The sequence below is a fragment of the Bos indicus genome, chromosome 3, assembly GCF_029378745.1.
Source record: "Bos indicus isolate NIAB-ARS_2022 breed Sahiwal x Tharparkar chromosome 3, NIAB-ARS_B.indTharparkar_mat_pri_1.0, whole genome shotgun sequence".
Classification (NCBI taxonomy): Eukaryota; Metazoa; Chordata; class Mammalia; order Artiodactyla; family Bovidae; genus Bos; species Bos indicus.
Window position 1 is genome coordinate 30,171,494 of NC_091762.1, and position 22,159 is coordinate 30,193,652.

Below are 22,159 nucleotides of genomic sequence, written 5' to 3' on the forward strand. Positions count from 1 at the left end.
TTGATCAAATACATATGGTATCTTACAAACCAAAAAATGTACTTATACTAATAATGCTTTTTCATACAATAGTTTTATTTTTTGTGAATTTATATTGTACCAATTGCTCTGAGGATCAGTGATATTTTCCTCCTATATTATTTATATCACCTGAATACATCAACCTCAAAATCTAGGTCTGAAAATATTTAGCTGAGATAATAAACACGGCCTCCTTCCAAACGATGATATTTTGTGAAATGCTCATTAAGGTGGACAATTCATCCAAAAGGTTTCAAAAACAAAAGGCAAAGCAAAATACCCTTTATTCCTTGCATTTTTCATTATTAGTGATAAATGTTTTTAATTCTACCTTCATAAAACTAGACATCAAACATATTATTTCTTTATCCATATCAAATAAAATGAAATACCATCCAGGGAAACAGATTAAGAATCAACTGTAATTTGCATGAAAAATATTTTTAAAGAAAGAAAAAAGAAATGGAAGTCTTGTAAAATTAGGTTACAAAAATGTAAAGGCAAGCCGCGCAGTGACAGGGCACATTGGAAAAGACACAAACATTCGCTTACTCAATGAAGTAGATCATCCCTGTATCAGTGTAGGCCATCTCCCAGTTTTTGGGCAGTGGTTCCAGATTTTCATCTCGCATCATATAATTTCTAAAGTCCATTGAACTGTTTGTTTGGTTGTAACTTGGGACGGTCTTTATCCAATCAGACGGCTCAGAATGCCTCTCTCTATTTTCTGCTATTCAAACAGAAGAGTGTGAAAAGGAGATAGAAGTTACACTCTCTTCAAACAGTCCTATTTCTAACAAAATGCCCAAATATATACTGCAAATTTCCTTGTCTGCTATGTCCATATTCTGCTATAACTGTTGAAAAAACAAATATACTGATTTTTTTTTCATTTGCTGCTGACATTAACTCTGTTCAGCACCTCTGAAGCTAGTCTGGGAAAGAAGCAAAAAATCAACACTAGAATCAATTCTGTATACACTAAATATATAAATATTATGTCAATATAATACATAAATAAATGTATCAATATTATACTAACAAAAAAAAAAATAACAAAACTAAAAAAACACTAAAAAGAAAACCATTACACTAACAATAATAGCCACAGCAGCACCTTTACAGTTCATGGTCAGGCTCTATTTTAACTGCTTTATATATATTAACTCACAATCCTCATAGTAAACCTGTGCATATATATTATCACTACTGCCATTTCAAGATGAAGAAACTAAGGCCCAGTAAAGTTAAGTTCATTTAGGTTACACAGATAATAACAGCAAAGCCAGGATTTGAATTTAAATGGCCCACAGCCTTAACTGCTGTATGTATCAAGCTGCCTTGTGCACATTTAACACAGGCCTTTAAAATAATACTGGCTTTTAAAAATTAAACTCAATAGACTTCCTGTTGTTGAATTTAATTGTCTCTTGATGATATTAAAATCCTTTGAGAATCCCAAAGTTCACAATGTAGGTAAGAATACTAAAACTTGGTTACTCTCTAGGGAGTTCACAATTTACATACTTAAAGATTGTTTCTAGAACTTAAAAGATAATATATCTGTAATAATTCCACACTGCAGGCAATGCCTCAGAATCAGAGATCCTTAGAAGAGGCCCTAGATATAATTATGTGTCATCCTTATAGTACTTCCACTCCAATCATCCTTTATTCAACCAAGTTCTATAAAGCTTTAATCTTACTACTTACTACCTTTCCCTGTTTCTCAGCCCCATCCTTGCCCTACTTCAGTTCAGTTCAGTTCAGTCGCTCAGTCGTGTCCGACTCTTTGCGACCCCATGAATCGCAGCATGCCAGGCCTCCCTGTCCATCACCAACTCCTGGAGTTCACCCAGACTCACGTCCATTGAGTCAGTGATGCCATCCAGCCCTCTCATCCTCTGTCGTCCCCTTCTCCTCCTGCCCCCAATCCCTCCCAGCATCAGAGTCTTTTCCAATGAGTCAACTCTTTGCATGAGGTGGCCCAAGTACTGGAGTTTCAGCTTTAGCATCATTCCCTCCAAAGAAATCCCAGGGCTGATCTCCTTCAGAATGGACTGGTTGGATCTCCTTGCAGTCCAAGGGACTCTCAAGAGTCTTCTCCAAAACCACAGTTCAAAAGCATCAATTCTTCGGCGCTCAGCCTTCTTCACAGTCCAACTCTCACATCCATACATGACCACAGGAAAAACCATAGTCTTGACTAGACGAACCCTTGTTGGCAAAGTAATGCCTCTGCTTTTGAATATGCTATCTAGGTTGGTCACAATTTTCCTTCCAAGGAGTAAGCGTCTTTTAATTTCATGGCTGCAGTCACCATCTGCAGTGATTTTGGAGCCCCCAAAAATAAAGTCTGACACTGTTTCCACTGTTTCCCCATCTATTCCCATGAAGTGACGGGACTGGATGCCGTGATCTTCGTTTTCTGAATGTTGAGCTTTAAGCCAACTTTTTCACTCTCCACTTTCACTTTCATCAAGAGGCTTTTGAGTTCCTCTTCACTTTCTGCCATAAGGGTGGTGTCATCTGCATATCTGAGGTTATTGGTATTTCTCCCAGCAATCTTGATTCCAGCATGTGCTTCTTCCAGCCCAGCATTTCTCATGATGTACTCTGCACAGAAGTTAAATAAGCAGGGTGACAATATACAGCCTTGATGAACTCCTTTTCCTATTTGGAACCAGTCTGTTGTTCCATGTCCGGTTCTAACTGTTGCTTCCTGACCTGCATACAAATTTCTCAAAAGGCAGATCAGGTGGTCTGGTATTCCCATGTCTTTCAGAATTTTCCACAGTTTATTGTGATCCACACAGTCAAAGGCTTTGGCATAGTCAATAAAGCAGAAATAGATCCAACTTAAATTCAATGATCTACCATTATAATTGCTCCCTTGTAAAAAAAACTTCTGAGGCCTTTTGCCCTACCTTATTTTATCATATTGCTTGACTTAACTATAATTCTATTTAAATCTTACTCTCCACCTACTTTTCACCAGTATAGGTAGCTGAACGCAGGTGATACTAACTAGTTCACTTTTAACTCATGATCACTAACTTCAAGAGGGCATTTAATGATGTATGACAACCACAGGACATTTCTTTAGTCCATTCACTCTGACTCTCCTAGATAACTTTCATATCTTCCTTCTTAAATCTTCTGCCTTATCCCGAATTTCATTTGGTGACCCTGTTTCCTATTTCACTGAGAAAATACAAAAGGAAGAGAACTTCTACAAATTCCCACCATCATATATATCTACATAGTAACTGTGCCCATTTTACTCTAACTTCTGTTACTATGAAAGAACTCTGTGTTTCTAGCAGATATCCTCATCCCCTCTTGCCTACAGCAGTTCATTCTCCCTCTCTCATATATCACCAATCTTTCTTATCTAGTAGACCATATTCATCCACATAAAAACAAGGTATTTCTCCATTCTATGAAAAGAAATTAAACAATTCTTTCCCTGTTTCCCGGCAACCCCATTCCATTTCTCTCCTTTTTACACCACAACTCCTTCAAAGAGTTTATACTTGTTACCTCCACTTCCACTCTTCCATTTGCCTCCGGAACTCCTCCAACAAGGCTTTTGATCTCTTGTCAACAAAACTGTTCTTATCAAGGTCACCACTTATCTCTACATAGCTACACCCAATGACCAATTCTCAGTGCCCATCTAGCTTGAGCTATCAGTAGCATCTGACATGAGGATCACTCTTTCTTGGAACATTCTCTTCTCCTGGCATCCAGGACATGACACTCTCCTGGTGTCCCTTCTATCTCACTGGCTCTTCTCAGTCTCCCTAATATCTGTATATTAGAGTGCTTTCCCAGGGTCCAGTCCTTGGACCTTTTCTCTTTCTACACTTACTCTCTTGGTGATCTCACTCGGTGTCACTGTTATACAAGCTATATGCTGATGGTATCCAAATATGTATTTTCAGACCAGAAGACTGACTTTTAAATTCAATTTTAAACAAGACATTTCCATTTGGAAGTCTAATGAACGTCTCAAATTTAAATACCCCAACCATAGCCCCCATTTCCAATGCAAACTGACTCCTCTTAAAACCTCTCATCTCAAAACATGCAACTCCATTCTTTCAAATACTCAAGTTAAAACCCTTGGAGTGGCCTTTTGAGGTAGGAGACAGTGGGCCTCCGGGCCAGACACCTAGTGCTGGTCAAGAGGAATAAAACCACTCCTGAGGTCAAGGAAGACTTCCCTGTCTGCACATGCAAGGAAGCCTTGTTGGTGGTTGAAAAGGGAGGGGGCACCACCCCATAATAAGTGCAGACATGCACCCATAGGCTTCTGTGGTGGGATCCATCTTAGCAAAAATGCATCCTGGGAAGGGTCCATGGACCAGACAGGTGTGAAGAAATAAACAAGATAATTGGCCAAACAGAAACAAAGACCCAGAAGGACTGCCCTATGAAAGTGATGTAAATCACATTTTTGCTCCTCCTCAGCCAGGACGCTAGCATTCCTCTCAAGGGGTGTATCTCTGCCTAGTTTCTGATTTACTGGGCTCCTCACTCAGGATACTGATACCCTTTCTCTCTGGATGTGTATTTATTTCTGTGTTAAATAAACTATTTTTCTGGGTGCTCTCATATACATTGTGCTATGTCTCTAATAATAAATTCTGTACCTGTTTTTACAGTTTTTGCCTCCTTGACACATTCTTGCTTTCCAAGAGAGCAAGAGCCAAGGGCCTCTTTGCTTCTAGCCTCTAGCCCCTGGTGGTCTGGTGGTGAAGATTCCAAATTTTCATCTAGGTTCAGTTCAGTTCAGTCGCTCAGTCGTGTCTGACTCTTCGAGACCCCATGAATTGCAGCATGCCAGGCCTCCCTGTCCATCATCAACTCCAGGAGTTCACTCAAACTCACATCCATCGAGTCAGTGATGCCATCCAGCCATCTCATCCTCTGTCATCCTCTTCTCCTCCTGCCCCCAATCCCTCCCAACATCAGAGTCTTTTCCAACGAGTCAACTCTTCGAATGAGGTGGCCAAAGTACTGGAGTTTCAGCTTTAGCATCGTTTCTTCCAAAGAACACCCAGGGCTGATCTCCTTTAGAATGGACTGGTTGGATCGCCTTGCAGTCCAAGGGACTCTCAAGAGTCTTTTCCAACACCACAGTTCAAAAGCATCAATTCTTTGGCGCTCAGCTTTCTTCACAGTCCAACTCTCACATCCATACATGACCACTGGAACAACCATAGCCTTGACTAGACAAACCTTTGTTGGCAAAGTAATGTCTCTGCTTTTGAATATGCTATCTAGGTTGGTCATAACTTCCCTTCCAAGGAGTAAGCATCTTTTAATTTCATGGCTGCAGTCACCATCTGCAGTGATTTTGGAGCCCCAAAAAATAAAGTCTGATACTGTTTCCACTGTTTCCCCATCCGTTTCCCATGAAGTGATGGGACCAGATGCCATGATCTTCGTTTTCTGAATGTTGAGCTTTAAGCCAACTTTTTCACTCTCCTCTTTCACTTTCATCAAGAGGCTTTTTACCCAGGTTTAATTCCTGGGCAGGGAACTAAGATCTCTCTTCAGGACCACTCACTGCTCTCCCTCCGAGATCACTTTGACTACTGTCTCATACCTGATATACAGTCTGTTGGCAAATGTTACTGACTCAATCCACTTCTTGGAGAAGGTGTTGGCACCCCACTCCAGTACTCTTGCCTGGAAAATCCCATGGACGGAGGAGCCTGGTAGGCTGCAGTCCATGGGGTCGCTAAGAGTCGGACATGACTGAGTGACTTCATGTTCACTTTTCACTTTCATGCATTGGAAAAGGAAATGGCAACCCACTCCAGTATTCTTGCCTGGAGAATCCCAGGGATGGGGGAGCCTGGTGCGCTGCCGTCTACGGGGTGACACAGAGTGGAACACGACTGAGGTGACTTAGCAGCAGCAGCAGCGATTCACTTCTTACCTCTCATGCTTTCACTGAGTATAGTGAAAGTCACTCAGTTGTGTCTGACTCTTTGCAACCCAATTAACTGTATAGTCCATGGAATTCTCCAAGCCAGAATACTGGAGTGGGCAGCTGTTCCCTTCTCCAGGGGATCCTTCCAACCCAGGAATCAAACCCAGGTTTCCTGCATTGCAGGCAGATTCTTTTACCAGCAGAGCTACCAGGGAAGCCCTGAGTGTGAGTTGAGTATAAGTCGTCATTTTTCACTTAAGTTACTGTAATATCCTGCTAACTAATACCCTTGTATATGCCCATGCCTTCCTACTCCCTTTTCTCCACACAGCAGCCAGAATGAGCCTGTTAAGTTAAAACCTGTTTTATCATGGTACTCTTCTACTTAATACCATGATGGTTTCTCATCTCAGAATAAAAAGCAAAATTCTTCCAGTGACCTATAAGATCCTATATAATACACATTTCCACCACTCCCACAGCCACCATTATTTAGGTCAACAATTGACCTCATTGTTACTATTATAGTCTATTCTCTTTCAGCACTCTGTCTGCCCCAACCACATATAATGTATTGTCTACATTGTATCCAACCACGTTAGTTTCCTTGCTCTTGTCTGAATAATCCAGGGATGCTCCCACCTCAGGCATTTGTACAGTATAATTAATTCCCTCTGGCTGGAATGTTCTTCCTCAGGATATTCTGAGCTCACTCTCACACTTCTTTCAACATCCTCTTCTTGGTGATGTCTTCTCTGATACTCTATCTAAAATTGCAACTTTGACCATCGCTACTTTTTATCCTTCCCCTCCTTGGCCTTTTCTCTTTAGCACTATCTAACTTACTATATGTTATTCATTTATTGGATAATTCTGCCTCTCCCACCAGAAGGTAAGGTTCATGAAGCCAGGGGATTTGTCTGTTTTGCTCACCGCTTTATTTCCAGCTTTTGGAACAATGCCTAGCACTTAGCAGTCTAGCAGGTGCTCAACAGATATTTGTTGAATGAATAATTTCAATAAAACATATGATTTATTCTCTATGTAGAGAAAGTGACAGAAATTAAAAGGTACCCAATGTATAAATCAATCTGGAAGGGAATTACATTCTTGGGATGTATATACTAGAGAAAAGTGGAAACAACTATATGAGCAATAATACTTTTCTGAATACAATTTGAAAAGACTACATAAAGAAGTTCACTTAACAGCCAATACTTTGAAAATGTTGTTTCATATAACACTAATTCTTTGAAAAAATTTTAGCATTATTATATAACATATGTCATCCTATTGGGGTATAGTAGCATTCTTGTGTTAATTCTCAACAAGATATAAAATAATATACATACTTGTATATAAAAATAAACCTCCATCTACTGCTTCCATCCCCAACAATTTTCTGATCTTTCAAGACAGGAATTCCAGTCCCCCAAAGCAATACAAAAAGCAAGTTTAAATAAAGTTAACAACTGTGGTTAGTACTTACTCAGAAAAGACCAAGGGCTTTCAGCCATGTCTTGTATTTACTTTTCCTTAAAATAGTCTGAATAGTTTCTGTTATAAAGAAATATATGTGGAAGAGTCTTATGGTACCTACACACAAGAGATGGAATACAAACTTCCTCCCACACCCTCTTGGATACATTTCCTTTAAATATTAATATCAAAGAGACTGCAACCTCTAGTCTAACAACCGTCTTACATGACAAGCATAAACTACGGAACTCACAGATAGGTGTACCTCTAAGGGAACTGCAGGGCTCACAGAGAGGCTTTGCATTAGGAAGTTCAAAAAAAAAAAAAGGCATTTTCTTTTCCTTCAAATTAAGAACATATAACTCCCATTTGGGGACAGAGTCATGGTTTCTAATTCCATGTCTTAAACATTGAAAAACGTCAACAGATGTAAATTTGTGGGAGAGCACAGTTGACATCAACATCATAAGACTCTAGGATATGATGATTTTCCTTAACAACCCCTAAAGACTTAGATGTAAATTCACCTAAACCTTTTTAGACCTGCTTTCAGCAAAATATATTGCTGTAATTCATTGAGCATATATGTGACATAACAATGTAAGATGATACGACCATAAAATAGAACTCGCCCTCTGAAGGGGGACACAGCAATGAATGTAATACAAGGACAGATAATAGTAAATTTTAATAACTGATAAAGGAAAAAATCAGAATGCTTGGGGAAAATGATATGGTAATAGATTCTGCAAATTTGGAGTTATAATCAAATGCTTTGATTTATTGGTGATTGTGAAACTCACTTAGTTGTATCTGACTCTTTGCTGTAGCCTGCCAGGCTCCTCTGCCCATGGAAATCTCCAGGCAAGAATACTGGAGTGGGTTGCCATTTCCTTCTCCAGGGGATCTTCTCGACCAAAAGATTGAACCCGCGTTTCCGACACTGCAAGTGGACTCTTTACCATCTGAGCCACCATTATATTTTTTTAAGGTTCTACTACATGCCAAGCATGGTTTATGGCTTAAGGAGTACAACAATGAACAAAAGAAGTAAAACTTCAATCCTTATGAAGCTTATATTCTAGAGTTTTGAATGAAATTATTACAATAAATAGCACTGAAATGAGTTCTGCTGTGATTAATGAGAAGTATAAAAATCTTCTAAGGAATCACTATGTTATTTAGGGACACTCAAAGGCAGAAGATTCTCTGTCATTAAATTTATATTGGTTTGGCATTTAATGAAAAATGTAACAGTCAAATTTGGAAATTTTCTTTGAGTGACTCAGAATTTAAACTCAAAATATTGCTAAAAACCTTTCAGATAACTTTTAACAGCATATTTCTAAATCTTTGTTTTCGTTGAAGGCTAGATCTTAAAACGTCTATATTTTGCTCCAATTCTGTAAAGTAGGACTTAGGTCAACAAGATTCATTCAAGCATCAGAAATGAATCTCAAATCTTTTAAGCAGCGGGGTAATGGCATATATTAGTACTAATAGTTTATAACTGATTTACCAAAACCGCCACTTGGGACAACTAACTTCAGCTTACAAAATGGTCAACAGAGATACACAATTTCACACAAAACTTTAAAAGGAACTCAGAATCCCATCACTTGCTGTTCCTATGCTGTGGGAAAAATTTTACTACTTCCAATTCAGTGTCATATTAAAGTCAACCAGGAGAAACAGCCAGAAGTTGTTCATCTGTTTACAAACCTGCATTTCCACTGCCGTTAACAGCTTCCTTGTCTTCATCTTCTTCCTCTTCAGGAAGAGAGCTGTCCATTCTTTCCATCTTGCTGACAGATGTAGTCCGTTTTCTCTGGGACTCTGTGTCAAATTCATTATCAAAGAGGACCTGATCAACTGGATCTGCCTGGAAAGGGCTGGGCTCTGCTGGAGGCTTGGGAGTTCCATAGAAGTTTCCTGAGGACAAATAACAGCAGCTGAAAGCACTGAATGTTGAATTGAGAGTTAGAACAATATGGCTTACTGTGTCTCTGCCCTGTTATACTGAAGTTTCTGAACACCCACCATTGGCCAAAAGGAGCTGAAAGCACTTTTTCTTGGAAGCGGAGGAGATAGACCAGAAAGAACTAATTTCTCAAGTGCTCGTCACCATATATTACCTAACCTTATCTAACACTCTAAGACTATTTGTACTAAGGCCAGGAAGTTGACTTTACATATGTAGGTTATTTATTCCTACAGGGCTTGCTTTGCATGGGTTTTATATTAGGGCCTAATTTGTGAATTTAAATGCATCAATGCTCTCGTGTAAGACTAATTGGCATAAAAAGTGGGAGTAAAGGAGGAGAAAACTAACTCAAATAATTTTGTTCTGATATGTAACATAATGAGTTATTTCAGTAAAATAAGGAAATATGCAGGCAAAGGATAAAACTAAGCACCTACCAGTCTGTTCTGAAATGTAGGCTGCTTATGCAAACATAATTTTAAAAATTTTTTCTAAGCATTTTAATTATATTGTTTTATCTGAAAACTTATTGAACAAATAGAAACTTTATTAGCATAATTCAATATTTGCTTACTCTCAGGAAAGCAAGAAATACTTTAATATGTTGTCTTAAAAATCAGTAATTTTTACAGTAACAATGAACATTCTAGAATAGATTGAGAACAACTGAATACCTTCTCAGTTTACCATGTAGTCCCCAATAGGCAGCCACACACGATGGAAATCATTCAGTGAGTCTAGCTATGTTAGCAGTTTGTGGCTCCTGCTAGCTCTGACCTTATATCAACCACTCTGCTGATGTAACAGAAAGATAAACAAGGACAGGGAGTAAAATATTCATGCTCTTCTTTTATTTAAAAAAAAAAATCTCCAAATTCCTTGGCTCCTAAGGAGATGATTACTCATATAAGGTAAATTAACAGGGTATAAAATGGATTACTTTTCTGAGATGAAGCAAAAGCATAAAAAGTTATTCACCATATCATGGAGGCAAAGTGCAAGTTGCTCAGTCGTGTCTGACTCTTTGTGACCCCATGACTATACAGTCCAAGGAATTCTCCAGGCCAAAGTACTGGAGTGGGTAGCCTTTCCCTTCTCCAGGGATCTTCCCAACCCAGGGATCGAACCCAGGTCTCCTGCACTGCAGGCAGATCCCACAGATTCTTTACCAGCTGAGCCACAAGCGAAGCCTAACAATACTGGACTGGGTAGCCTATCCCAGGTCTCCCGCCACAAGGGAAGTCTAAGAATACTGGAGTGGGTACCCTATCGCTTCTCCAGCAGATGTTCCCAACCCAGGAACAAACCAGGGTCTCCTGCATTGCAAGCAGATTCTTTACCAACTGAGCTACCAGGGAACCACGGGAGGCAAATCTACAAAGTTTACCTTGCCGTGCATGCTTTGAGGGGGAAAGTATTAAGATAACTTCTTTGGAAATCTGACTTTGTGTGTGAATTGTCATTAAAATGCTCAAGACAAAACAATGAAATCAAACTAAAAATACTTTTCAACCACATCTTCCCTCTCTCAATTCAACTACTCCTTGGCTTCTTTGGAAGGAATGATACTAAAGCTGAAACTCCAGTATTTTGGCCACCTCATGCCAAGAGTTGACTCATTGGAAAAGACTCTGATGCTGGGAGGGATTGGGGGCAGGAGGACAAGGGGACAAGAGAGGATGAGATGGCTGGATGACATCACTGACTCAATGGACGTGAGTCTGGGTGAACTCCGGGAGTTGGTGATGGACAGGGAGGCCTGGCATGCTGTGATTCATGGGGTCGCAAAGAGTCGGACACGACTGAGTGACTGAACTGAACTGAACTTGGCTTCCAAATCTAGGTTTGAAATGGAGTTAATCCTATCATGCAAATGTATGCAAAGAGTAATAGTAAAACAGACTAAGGATCTCTGTAAACTTTTGGCCCATAAGTAAAGCAAGGGACAATGAAAAATCCAGTTCACACTTCTCTGGGACAGAAGGCACAGAAATTCTTCAAAAAGAGGTTTGGTTGGGGAATAGGATGCCCAAGGATCTCATTTTTCCCTTCATTATGTCCAACAGTCACACTACCAAGGAATCCGGATGTACTATGAGAAAGTTGAAAGTCCTTTTTTTCCCCCCACTTTTCTAAGGATGGTAGTTTTACAGGAAATACTAAAAACACATTTTTACTGCATATTACATACTGTTAGTAACTCTTATCTAATTCTAGGTTTAACTTTTTTTCTAGAATGAAAACTATAAAAAAATTCAGGATATGACTGCTATATCCATAATCACTGACAAGAATTTAGAACTTCATAATAAATTCTGAAAGTTGCCTTATTTTAAAAAATTACTGGCTTAGGTGAAAAAAAAGAAAGCTAACATTGCTTATAAGTAAATTAGATCTATTTTTCTTGAGTTGTTGGTAAATACAAGATTTCAGATACTGAAAGGTATAGAATTACAAAGTTTGTGAACCCCAAAGACAGTTATTCACAAAAAAGCTCTTCATCTTTTTGAAGCTACTCTGGAGTTTTTTCTTTTTTCTCTTTCTTCTTTTCTGAAGTGTTTTCATTTTTACGATAGACCATTAAATATTTTAAACCCATATAAAATCAAGGACAACAATGTTAGACTAGTTAGAAATTTATTTACACATACCCAGATACTAACTTGGTGCCAGATTCCTTTCAGGTCTTCCCTTTCCCCCTCCTTAATGACATACATATTCACTCATATATATAATTCAAGTCCTAATTTCCTGTCTGTCCTTCCCATTCTCTCCTTGAGTTACCCTAATGTTGGTATATGTCATTTCCTGGCATGTTATATACATCTAGGACATATGTATATGCGTATATAACATATAAATGTGCTTAATCGTTCAGTTGTGTCCAACTCTTTGTGACACCATGGACTGTAGACTGCCAGGTTCCTATGTCAATGGGATTCTCCAGGCAAGAATAGTGGAGTGGGTTGCCACGCCCTCCTCCTGGGGATCTTCCTAAAACAGGGATAGAATCCAGGGCTCCTGCATTGTGGGTGGACTTTTTATCATCTGAGCCACAAGGGAAGCATAACATATAAATACTACTGTTTTAATAAAAGCTTCATGGAGTGTTTATAACATTTCATATCTTTTTTTCTCAACAGTATGCTGTCCATATCCTTTTGTAACATTCTTTTTGTACAACTGTATTTCTAAGACTTATTCCTATAGATACATGTAGATTCTAATCATCTATAACAGTCCATTTTTATAAACAAATTAAATTTTATTAATTCCCCTAATAAAGGACACTTTCGTTCCCTTATTGTTTCAAATAATGCTATAATGACTATTCTATGAAGACTTACAAGAACTTCTAGAACACACAAAAAAGATGTCCTTTTCAACACAGGGGACTGGAATGCAAAAGTAGGAAATCAAGAGATACCTGGAGTAACAGGCAAATTTGCCCTTGGAGTACAAAATGAAGCAGGGTAAAAGCTAACAGAGTTTAGCCAAGAGAATGCACTAGTCATAGCAAACACCCTCTTCCAACACAAGAGAAGACTCTGTACATGGACATCACCAGATGGTCAATACTGAAATCAGATTGATTATATTCTTTGCAGCTGAAGATGGAGAAGCTCTATACAGTCAGTAAAAACAAGACTAGGAGCTGACTGTGGCTCAGATCATGAACTGCTTATTGCAAAAATCAGACTTAAATTGAAGAAAGCAGGGAAAACCACTAGATTATTCAGGTATGACCTAAATCAAAACCCTTACGATTATTCAGTGGAAGTGACAAATAGATTCAAAGGATTAGATCTGACAGACAGACTGCCTGAAGAACTATGGACAGTGGTTTGTGACATTGTACAAGAGGGAGTGATCAAGATCATCCCTAAGAAAAAGAAATGCAAAAAGGCAAAATGGTTGTCTGAGGAAGCCTTATAAATAGCTGAGAAAAGAAGAGAAGCTAAAGGCAAAGGAGAAAAGGAAAGATAAACCCATCTGAATGCAGAGTTTCAAAGAATAGCAAGGAGAGATAAGAAAGCTTTCCTCAGTGATCAATGCAAAGAAGTAGAGGAAAACAATAGACTGAGAAAGACTAGAGATGTCTTCAAGAAAATCAGAGATACAAAGGGAACATTTCATGCAAAGATGGGCACAATAAAGGACCGAAACGGTACGGACCTAAGAAGCAGAAGATATTACGGACCTAAGAAGCAGAAGATATTAAGAAGAGGTGGCAAAAATACACAGAACTATACAAAAAAGATCTTCATGACCCAGATAACCATGAGGGTGTGATCATTCACCTAGAGACAGACATCCTGAAGTATGAAGTCAAGTGGGCCTTTGGAAGCATCACTATGAACAAAGCTAGTGGAGGTGATAGAATTCTAGCTGAGCTATTTCAAATACTAAAAGATGATGATGTGAAAGTGCTGCACTCAATATGAGAGCAAATTTGGAAAACTCAGCAGTGGCCTCAGGACTGGAAAAGGTCAGTTTTCATTCCAGTCCCAAAGAAAGGCAATGCCAAACAATGCTCAAACTACCGCACAATTGCACTCATCTCACACACTAGCAAGGTAATGCTCAAAATTCTCCAAGTGAGGCTTCAGCAGTACATGGGCCAAGAACTTCCAGATATTCAAGCTGGATTCAGAAAAGGCAGAGGAACTACAGATCAAATTGCCAACATCGTTACATCATAGAAAAAGCAAGAGAGTTCCAGAAAAACAATTATGTCTGCCTTATTGACTATGCTAAAGCTTTTGACTGTGGATCCCAACAAACTGTGGAAAATTTGTCAATAGATGGGAATATCAGACCACTTGACCTGCCTCCTGAGAAATCTGTATGCAGGTCAAGAAGCAACAGTTAGAACTGGACATGGAACAATGGACTGGTTCCAAATTGGTAAAGGAGTATGTCAAGGATGTACATTGTCACTCTGCTTATTTAACTTATATGCAGAGTTCAGTTAAGTCACTCAGTCATGTCTGACTCTTTGCAACCCCATGAACCACAGCACGCCAGGCCTCCCTGTCCATCACCAACTCCCAGAGTCCACCCAAACCCATGTCCGTTGAGTTGGTGATGCCATCCAACCATCTAATCCTCTGTTGTCCCCTTCTCCTCCTGCCCTCAATCTTTCTCAGCATCAGGGTCTTTTCCAATGAGTCAGCTCTTCTCATCAGGTGGCCAAAGTATTGGAGTTTCAGCTTCAACATCAGTCCTTCCAATGAACACGCAGGACTGATCTCCTTCAGAATGGACTGGTTGAATCTCCTTGCAGTCCAAGGGACTCTCAAGAGTCTTCTCCAACACCACAGTTCAAAAGCATCAATTCTTCTGTGCTCAGCTTTCTTTATAGTCCAACTCTCACATCCATACATGACCATTGGAAAAACCACAGCTTTGATTAGACGGACCTTTGTTGGCAAAGTAATGTCTCTGCTTTTTATTATGCTGTCTAGGTTGGTCATAACTTTCCTTCCAAGGAGTAAGCGTCTTTTAATTTCATGGCTGCAGTTACCATCTGCAGTGATTTTCAAGCCCAGAAAAATAAAGCCAGCCACTGTTTCCATAGTTTCCCCATCTATCTGCCATGAAGTGATGGGACTGGATGCCATGATCTTAGTTTTCTGAATGTTGAGCTTTAAGCCAACTTTTTATGCACAGTACCTTATACAAAATGCCATGCTGGATGAAGCACAAGCTGGAATCAAGACTGCCGGGAGAAATATCAATAACCTCAGATACACAGATGACACCACCCTTATGGCAGAAAGCGATGAGGAACCAAAGTGCTTCTTGATGAAAGTGAAAAAGTTGGCTTAAAACTCAACATTCAAAAAACTAAGATCATGGCATCCTGTCCCATCACTTCGTGGCAATTAGATGGGGAAACAATGGAAACAGTGACAGACTTTATTTTCGGGGGCTCCAAGATCACTGCAGATGGTGACTACAGTCATGAAATAAAAAGACGCTTGCTCCTTGGAAGAAAAGCTATGACCCACCTAGACAGCATATTGAAAAGCAGAGACATTACTTTGCCAACAAAGGTTTGTCTAGTCAAAGCTACGGTTTTTCCAGTAGTCATGTATGGATGTGAGAGTTGGACTATAAAGAAAGCTGAGCGCAGAAGAACTGATGCTTTTGAACTGTGGTGTTGGATAAGACTCTTGAGAGTCCCTTGGACTGCAAGGAGATCCAACCAGTCAATCCTAAAGGAAATCAGTCCTGAATACTCATTGGGAGGACTGATGCTGAAGCTGAAACTCCAGTACAGTGGCCACCTGCTACGAAGAGCTGACTCATTGGAAAAGACCCTGATGCTGAGAAATACTGAAGGCAGGAGAAGAAGGGAGTGATGGAGGATGAGATGGTTGGATGGCATGTCCGACTCAGCGGACATAAGTTTGAACAAGCTCTGGGAGTTGTTTATGGACAGGGAAACCTGGCATGCTGCAGTCCTTGGGGTTGCAAAGAGTCAGACACGACTGAGTGACTGAACTGAATTGATAATGACTGTTCAGGTACTTGTCTGCATATCCACATCGACGGGGTTTTTCTAGAGTAGGCAACCACAGAGGGAACTGCTTGGTCGGAATTAGGTGCATCTTTAAATTTACTAGGTATTGCCAAGATGCTTTCCTAAGGGATTGTTACATCATTTTATACCCTCGCCAGTTGTATATGTGGATTTCCATTTACCACAATTATCAGACTTTAAAATTTCTATCAATCTGATGGATGTGGAATGGTGGGTAACTGTTATTTCAATTTGCTTTTCCTCTTAATTGACCAGGTAGTAATTAATAATATGGAAAATACCACTTTGTCATATACCATGTTCTTAACAGAAGAAAACATAGAATATCTTTTCAATTTAAGTCATTAAAGACAATGACTTCTTAAATGAAATTTCAAAACACCAATCATAAGGAAAACAGTGGTAACTCTGATTGACAAAAGTTAAGGATTTTGGTTTAATGAAGAAACACAGAACAAGGTTATTAGGTTACACAATGGGAGAAAATATCAATATCCAATAAGAAATTAGTATCTAATATAAATATTTACAAACAGAAATGTTATTGAGATCCCAGTTTAAAAATAAAATGGACAAAGCAAATGAATAGACAATTTGCAGAAGTTCAAAAAACAAGCATATGAAAAGATGCTCAAACTCTCTGACTACCAGAGAAACTAAAATTAAAATGAGACACCACTTGTATAACTGTCAGACTGGCAAAATTACACAGCTGGATGGTGCCAAGTGTTGGTAAGGATGTGGAATCATTACTAAAGCCACTACAACTCCCCATGGCCCTGCTTGGGGAAAAGAGACTGCAGAGCTACCCAAAACAACTTCATCATATTAACTATATGTTTACCTTATAACCCAACAATCTGCTCTTGGATATATATGCCACAGACATTCTCACATAGGTTTGTAAGAAGACAGGTATGAGGATGCTGCAGATTGATCTGTGGTGATGAGGAGTTGGAGGCAAACTGGAAGTCCGTCAATAGGAGAAACGTTAGGTAATGGATTCACAACATGGAGTGCCGTGCAATGGTTACCAAACAGTGAATTACATGTATTTACATATGTGTGCAATGCAGATGAATCTAAAAAACAGTAATAAGTGAAAGCAGTTTAAAACTAGTAAGATACAGAACATGGTCCAGATGTAAATAATAAAAACATGTACACAAGACACAATACATATGTTGCAAGATCACATATAAACCAAAACATATACATTAAACACATCAGAATGGTTGCCTATAAGAGGGAAGTGAATGAGAGAAGGCTATTTGCACAAAAATAAAAAATAAACAGCTGTCATTTTCTCTGGGAAGTCTCCACTGGCCATCTTATCTAAATTAGACATTCCTATTATTTTCTTTAAAAATCCCTTGCTTTTGTTTCCTTCATAACATCTCAATTTAGTTATCTTGTTTGTGTTCTGACTGCCTTGCCCACTAAGATACAGGATTTATGAAGTCAGTATCATTTCAGTGTTGCTCAGCACAGCATCTCTAGTCCCTCTCGTAGTGCTTGGCACAAAGTATAAAAGAAGGTCAAATAAATAACACATGAATGAATGAGTCATGGATGCTAATCTCAGGAAGAGTGGCTAGGTCAAACTTAGCAGGCAAGAGGAAATCATTAAAGATTCTGAAGGAAAGAGAAATGACCAGAACCGCACTTGACAAGGAAGACTAGTATGGTAGCAACGAGCAGGGTGGACTGGCGGGAGGGAAGAAACTGGAACACATGAGATCAACTCTCAGAGCCAGCATGAGTCAGTGCAGGGAGCCTACAATGAGGTGATGAAAGCATAAAGAAAGGCAGTGTGAAAGATGCTACAAAGGAAGAAAAGATTCAATTGGTAACAGACTAGATGAAACTGCTGAGAAAAAGAAGGAAGTAAATGAAGACTTCCCTGTCCTGAGCTCTTGCTAAAGCTAAAAAGAGAAATTATGAAGACTTACTCTTTTCGATAGCACAAATGCATATTTGGATATGATGAATTCACAACCAGATATTTATTGAACGCTATCTCTAGGAACTGAAGATAACATTAAGAAAGACATGACATCTGCTTTCACAGAGCTTGTGAAAAAGGCAATTATAATAGCATGATAAAGCAATGATGGAGAAGTACAGGGTGCTATTGGAGTGCACAAGTTTGCCAGTGAAGAACTGTTAGATACAGAAAATAAAAAAGATTTAACAAAGAATCATTCAAAAGTTGAAATTGATCTTAAATTAGTACTCCCTAGAATCGAGTAGAGAAAACAGTTATGAAAAGAAAACCATTTTTTCTCTTTTTATTATTTTCCTCTTCAAATCTATACTCTGTTTCTCCAAGAGAGCCAAAGTGTAAATAGATTTTTTAAAGGGTACAGTATTTTTATTTCCAACCACAAACAGAACTCACAAATGCTTGAGTGAATACAATGAACGTGAATTATTATGAAATACTGCAAACTAGCTACCTTTAATGATTTTAGTACACTGTCTACAATCAACTTTAGAATAACACAGAATGCATTTATTCCCATCTTAATTAGTAAATTACAAATAGCCTAATCAAAAGAAAAACCTCTCAAAGACTAATAGAAAAAACTTTTTTAAAAAGTGGTATTTTACTGATCAAATTCCATTTGAAATAATTCCGATCAATCAGACAGTTTTCTGGGCTGCTGTTGTCAATATCTGGGGACATACCATCATACGTTCCACTTTCTAACAATGTTCCACTCTCTTCCAGTGCTTTGAACTGTTCAACAGAAATGAAATTATAGTCCACCCCTGGTACTTCCCCATCCCTGGGGGCCCTTGTAGTACCTAAGGAGAGAAAAAAAGAAAAAAATAGGTTGTACAGTGCTTTTAAACTTACAAAATATTGAAAATACTCGAAAATTCAGTTTATAGAGAACACATGGGAAACACTATTGAATATATTGTATCCAGAGTGATAAGAGACTTTGAGGCAAATTAACATTCCTAGGTCAAAGTAGGATAATACTACAGGATGAGTAAATATATTTTAATAAAATCTATAGATAGCTATGAAATTCAAAATTACAAAGATTAAAATGTTAGTGTCCAAGAAAGCTTAACTTTCCAAGACTCAACAGTTAATTCTTTTAAACCTTAATTCTCATGCTTAACATTTAAAGGAGAGGTAAATCCACCAAGGAAAGGCTTCAGGTTCATGTAGCTACTGTACATATTTTTTTTTCCTTGGCAGAAATGTAAACTAATATTCTACTTACTAGAGTTGTAAGACAATAAAAAAGAGAAACAACTTTTCAAAATTGTTTTATTAATAAACCCCACTGAAAAAACCTGAACAAATATTAACCACGCAATTATTTTTAGACTCCTTAATAAAGGGCTCAGGGCTTAAGGTATGAATTCACAAAATGTAATTTTATACATATTGCTGCTTAGTCATTATTCTCTTCAAGTAATTTCAAAACATTAAGCCACAAGCAAATTGCTTAATGAAATTCACTACAGCAACTGAGCACTAAATTTCTATCTAGTAAGGACTCAACGCCAAAGTAAAATCTTCAGATCCAGGATATAAATTCAAGCTATGGCAGCAGTGCTGTACTTTACTGAATTTCACGGACAAGAATCAATAGTTTTTTAACTGAAATTGGAAATGTCACTTCAAATACCAGAAAATACAAACAAGATATCCAGGTAGTTAGCCTGGAAACAGTTAGGATATTGTCCTGCCAAGGATGCCTTCCCAAGCCCATTTCTCTATTTATGCTACCTATTTGTTAACAGCACTCCAAGGCAGAAACCCGAGAAGTAACCTTGGGCTCTTCCTTCTACTCTACACCTAGTCACCAAATCTGGTTGATTCCATCTCCTAAACACCTATAGGATTTATATACTTGTCTTCATTCTTACATCCACTTAATCCATATCAGTATCAATGGGCTATATTGTTGGTCTCCTGAGCTCAACCCTGTCTTCATCCTAGCTACAGACCTTAACCAAACTGCAATCAGTGACTTTTCTAAAACCATCTGAGCAAAAAACCCTCTAAATGGTTCCCATGATCCTTGATACAAAATTCAGGTTCTACCTCTCCAGCTTCTTTCTTTCCTCACCCCTTTCACATTCTAGGCTTTAGCCATAATCAATTTTTTTTTCCAATTCTTTTAATGTTCCTCATACTTGCTTATCTCCAAGGCCTTTGCCAAGCCATTCTTCTCCTTGGAAGACTTCCTATACCCTTTCCCTCTTACCCCAGTTAACTCCTACTCATCCTTCAGCTTCTGATTGAGAAAGCTTCTTTAGAGAACTTTCCCATATAGGTATGGGAATATGCAGGAACCTCATCTGTTTGGTTCAGAGCAATACCCCAATTCTCTGCACAGTGTAAATCCCATAGCAGGCACTCATGAGATAGTTGTCAGATAAATTAAGTAAAATTTTATACAAATGTAATCATCACAGGCCCTGGAAATACGCTATCATATTATAAATTAATTCATGGGAAGCTATTAATTGCTTTTATATCTTGTAATGTGAAAAAAACCCACAATGATGATTAATGGTAATAATCTCAGAAAATAATGATTAAGGAAACATTCTAAGTAACAAAGACTGTTGCATTTCTTATCTGTTTTATATCACAGAGGATATAAAATCTCTAAAACATAACTTCCCTTTTTAACTTTTTTTTTCATATCAAATTTTTGTTTCTCATATACTGATTAAAATTACATTGTTAGAGTTCCCAAATTAACAGCTTTCAGTTCCACATTAGGTAAAAGTTAATCTTAGAAAGTAAATTTATGATTAGCAGCTGTGATAGATGGAAGACATGACCATGTATTTTACACCTCCTCCTATCAAGAGATGGAGCCTGTTGCCTCACCTCTTGAATCTGAACTGGACTTAAGGCTTGCTTTGAATAACTTAGTGTGATGTTGTACAAGTTCAGGAGTCTAGACCTCTGTCTTTGCCTCCTTGGAATGGTCTCACCAACATGTACGGATGTCCAGACAAGACTACTGAATGATGAGGGAGAATCCCATTCAATAAACACCACCAAGGCCCAGATATGAAAGAGGCCAGTTTAGCCCCTCTAACGCCAGCTTACCTGTCAATGACCAGCCACATGAGTGGGTCCAGATGAGCTCAGCAAACTCATGAAATCATGAGAAATCATACATGATAGTTATTTTAAGCCATTAAGTTCTAGGGTAGTCTGTTATGTGGCAAAGGCTAATTGAAATATTATCTAAATAAACTCTACTATAAACATAATGACTATATAAAATCCAATTTAAAAGCAAATCATACTAAAGATAATACTATTTTATTAAAAAAAAAAAAAAAGGCACTGACTCAAGAGGCAGGAGCAACTCTGCATTTTAGTCTAGGATAATCATTAGTGGTAAAATTTTGAGCAAGCACTTAAATCCCCCTGGGCTTGGTTCTCTTTCTGCAAAGTGTCACTGAGCAAGATGGTGATCATGATTCTTTCCATTAATAAACATAAAATGTGTGATTCTAGCATATATATTTCCAAGACTTACAAAGTAACTTGAATGTAAATTCTCTTTACAAATGTATTATAAATTTTCACTTTTCCCTTCAAATAATGTACTCTCATACACATAAAAAGTTTTCTACCTTCCCCTATCCAACTTCACTGCCCTCAGCACTCCAGAAAATTTACCTTTCTACTCTTGATACTCTCTAACACTTAATGTAAAGCTTTGTACATCCCCTCCAATCAACATTATATTGCTCCTTTTTACATAAAAATTCCTCCAAGTTCTTCTTCCTCAGTGTCCAATTCCTCTCCTCTCATTTTCTCGAGCCCATTCCAATCAGATAACTGCCCCAACCGGCCCCACTGAGACAATCTGTGCATCAGAACTCTCACTTTGCTTAACCCACTGGTGAAGGTTCAGTCCATAACCTGGCAAATCAACAACCTTTGACATAACTGATCACTCCCTCCTTTTTCTGTTTTATTCTGAAATGTATAGAAAACATATATGTAAAGTTTAGTTCAGTTCAGTTGCTCAGTCATGTCCAACTCTTTACGACCCCATGAAATGCAGCACCCCAGGCCTCCCTGTCCATCACCAACTCCCAGAGATAACCCAAACTCACGTCCATCTAGTCGGTGATCCCATCCAGCCATCTCATCCTCTGGCGTCCCCCTCTCCTC

General features: G+C 38.5%; 1 protein-coding gene across 5 annotated transcripts in view; it reads right to left on the reverse strand.

The window, feature by feature from the left end:
- MAGI3 (membrane associated guanylate kinase, WW and PDZ domain containing 3) overlaps nt 1-22,159 on the reverse strand; it is a 263,749-nt gene that overhangs the window by 80,800 nt on the left and 160,790 nt on the right. For 2 of the 5 annotated variants that reach the window (XM_019956781.2, XM_019956783.2), the window contains exons 3-5: nt 18,673-18,792; nt 9,170-9,379; nt 574-748 (exon numbers count right to left, since the gene is read on the reverse strand). In XM_019956781.2, coding sequence (XP_019812340.2) covers nt 574-748; nt 9,170-9,379; nt 18,673-18,792 — 505 coding nt within the window. Of the gene's footprint in view, nt 1-573; nt 752-7,457; nt 7,526-9,169; nt 9,380-18,672; nt 18,793-22,159 lie in introns of those variants that run through there. The other 3 variants (XM_019956780.2, XM_019956782.2, XM_070779772.1) reach the window with 2 other exon arrangements.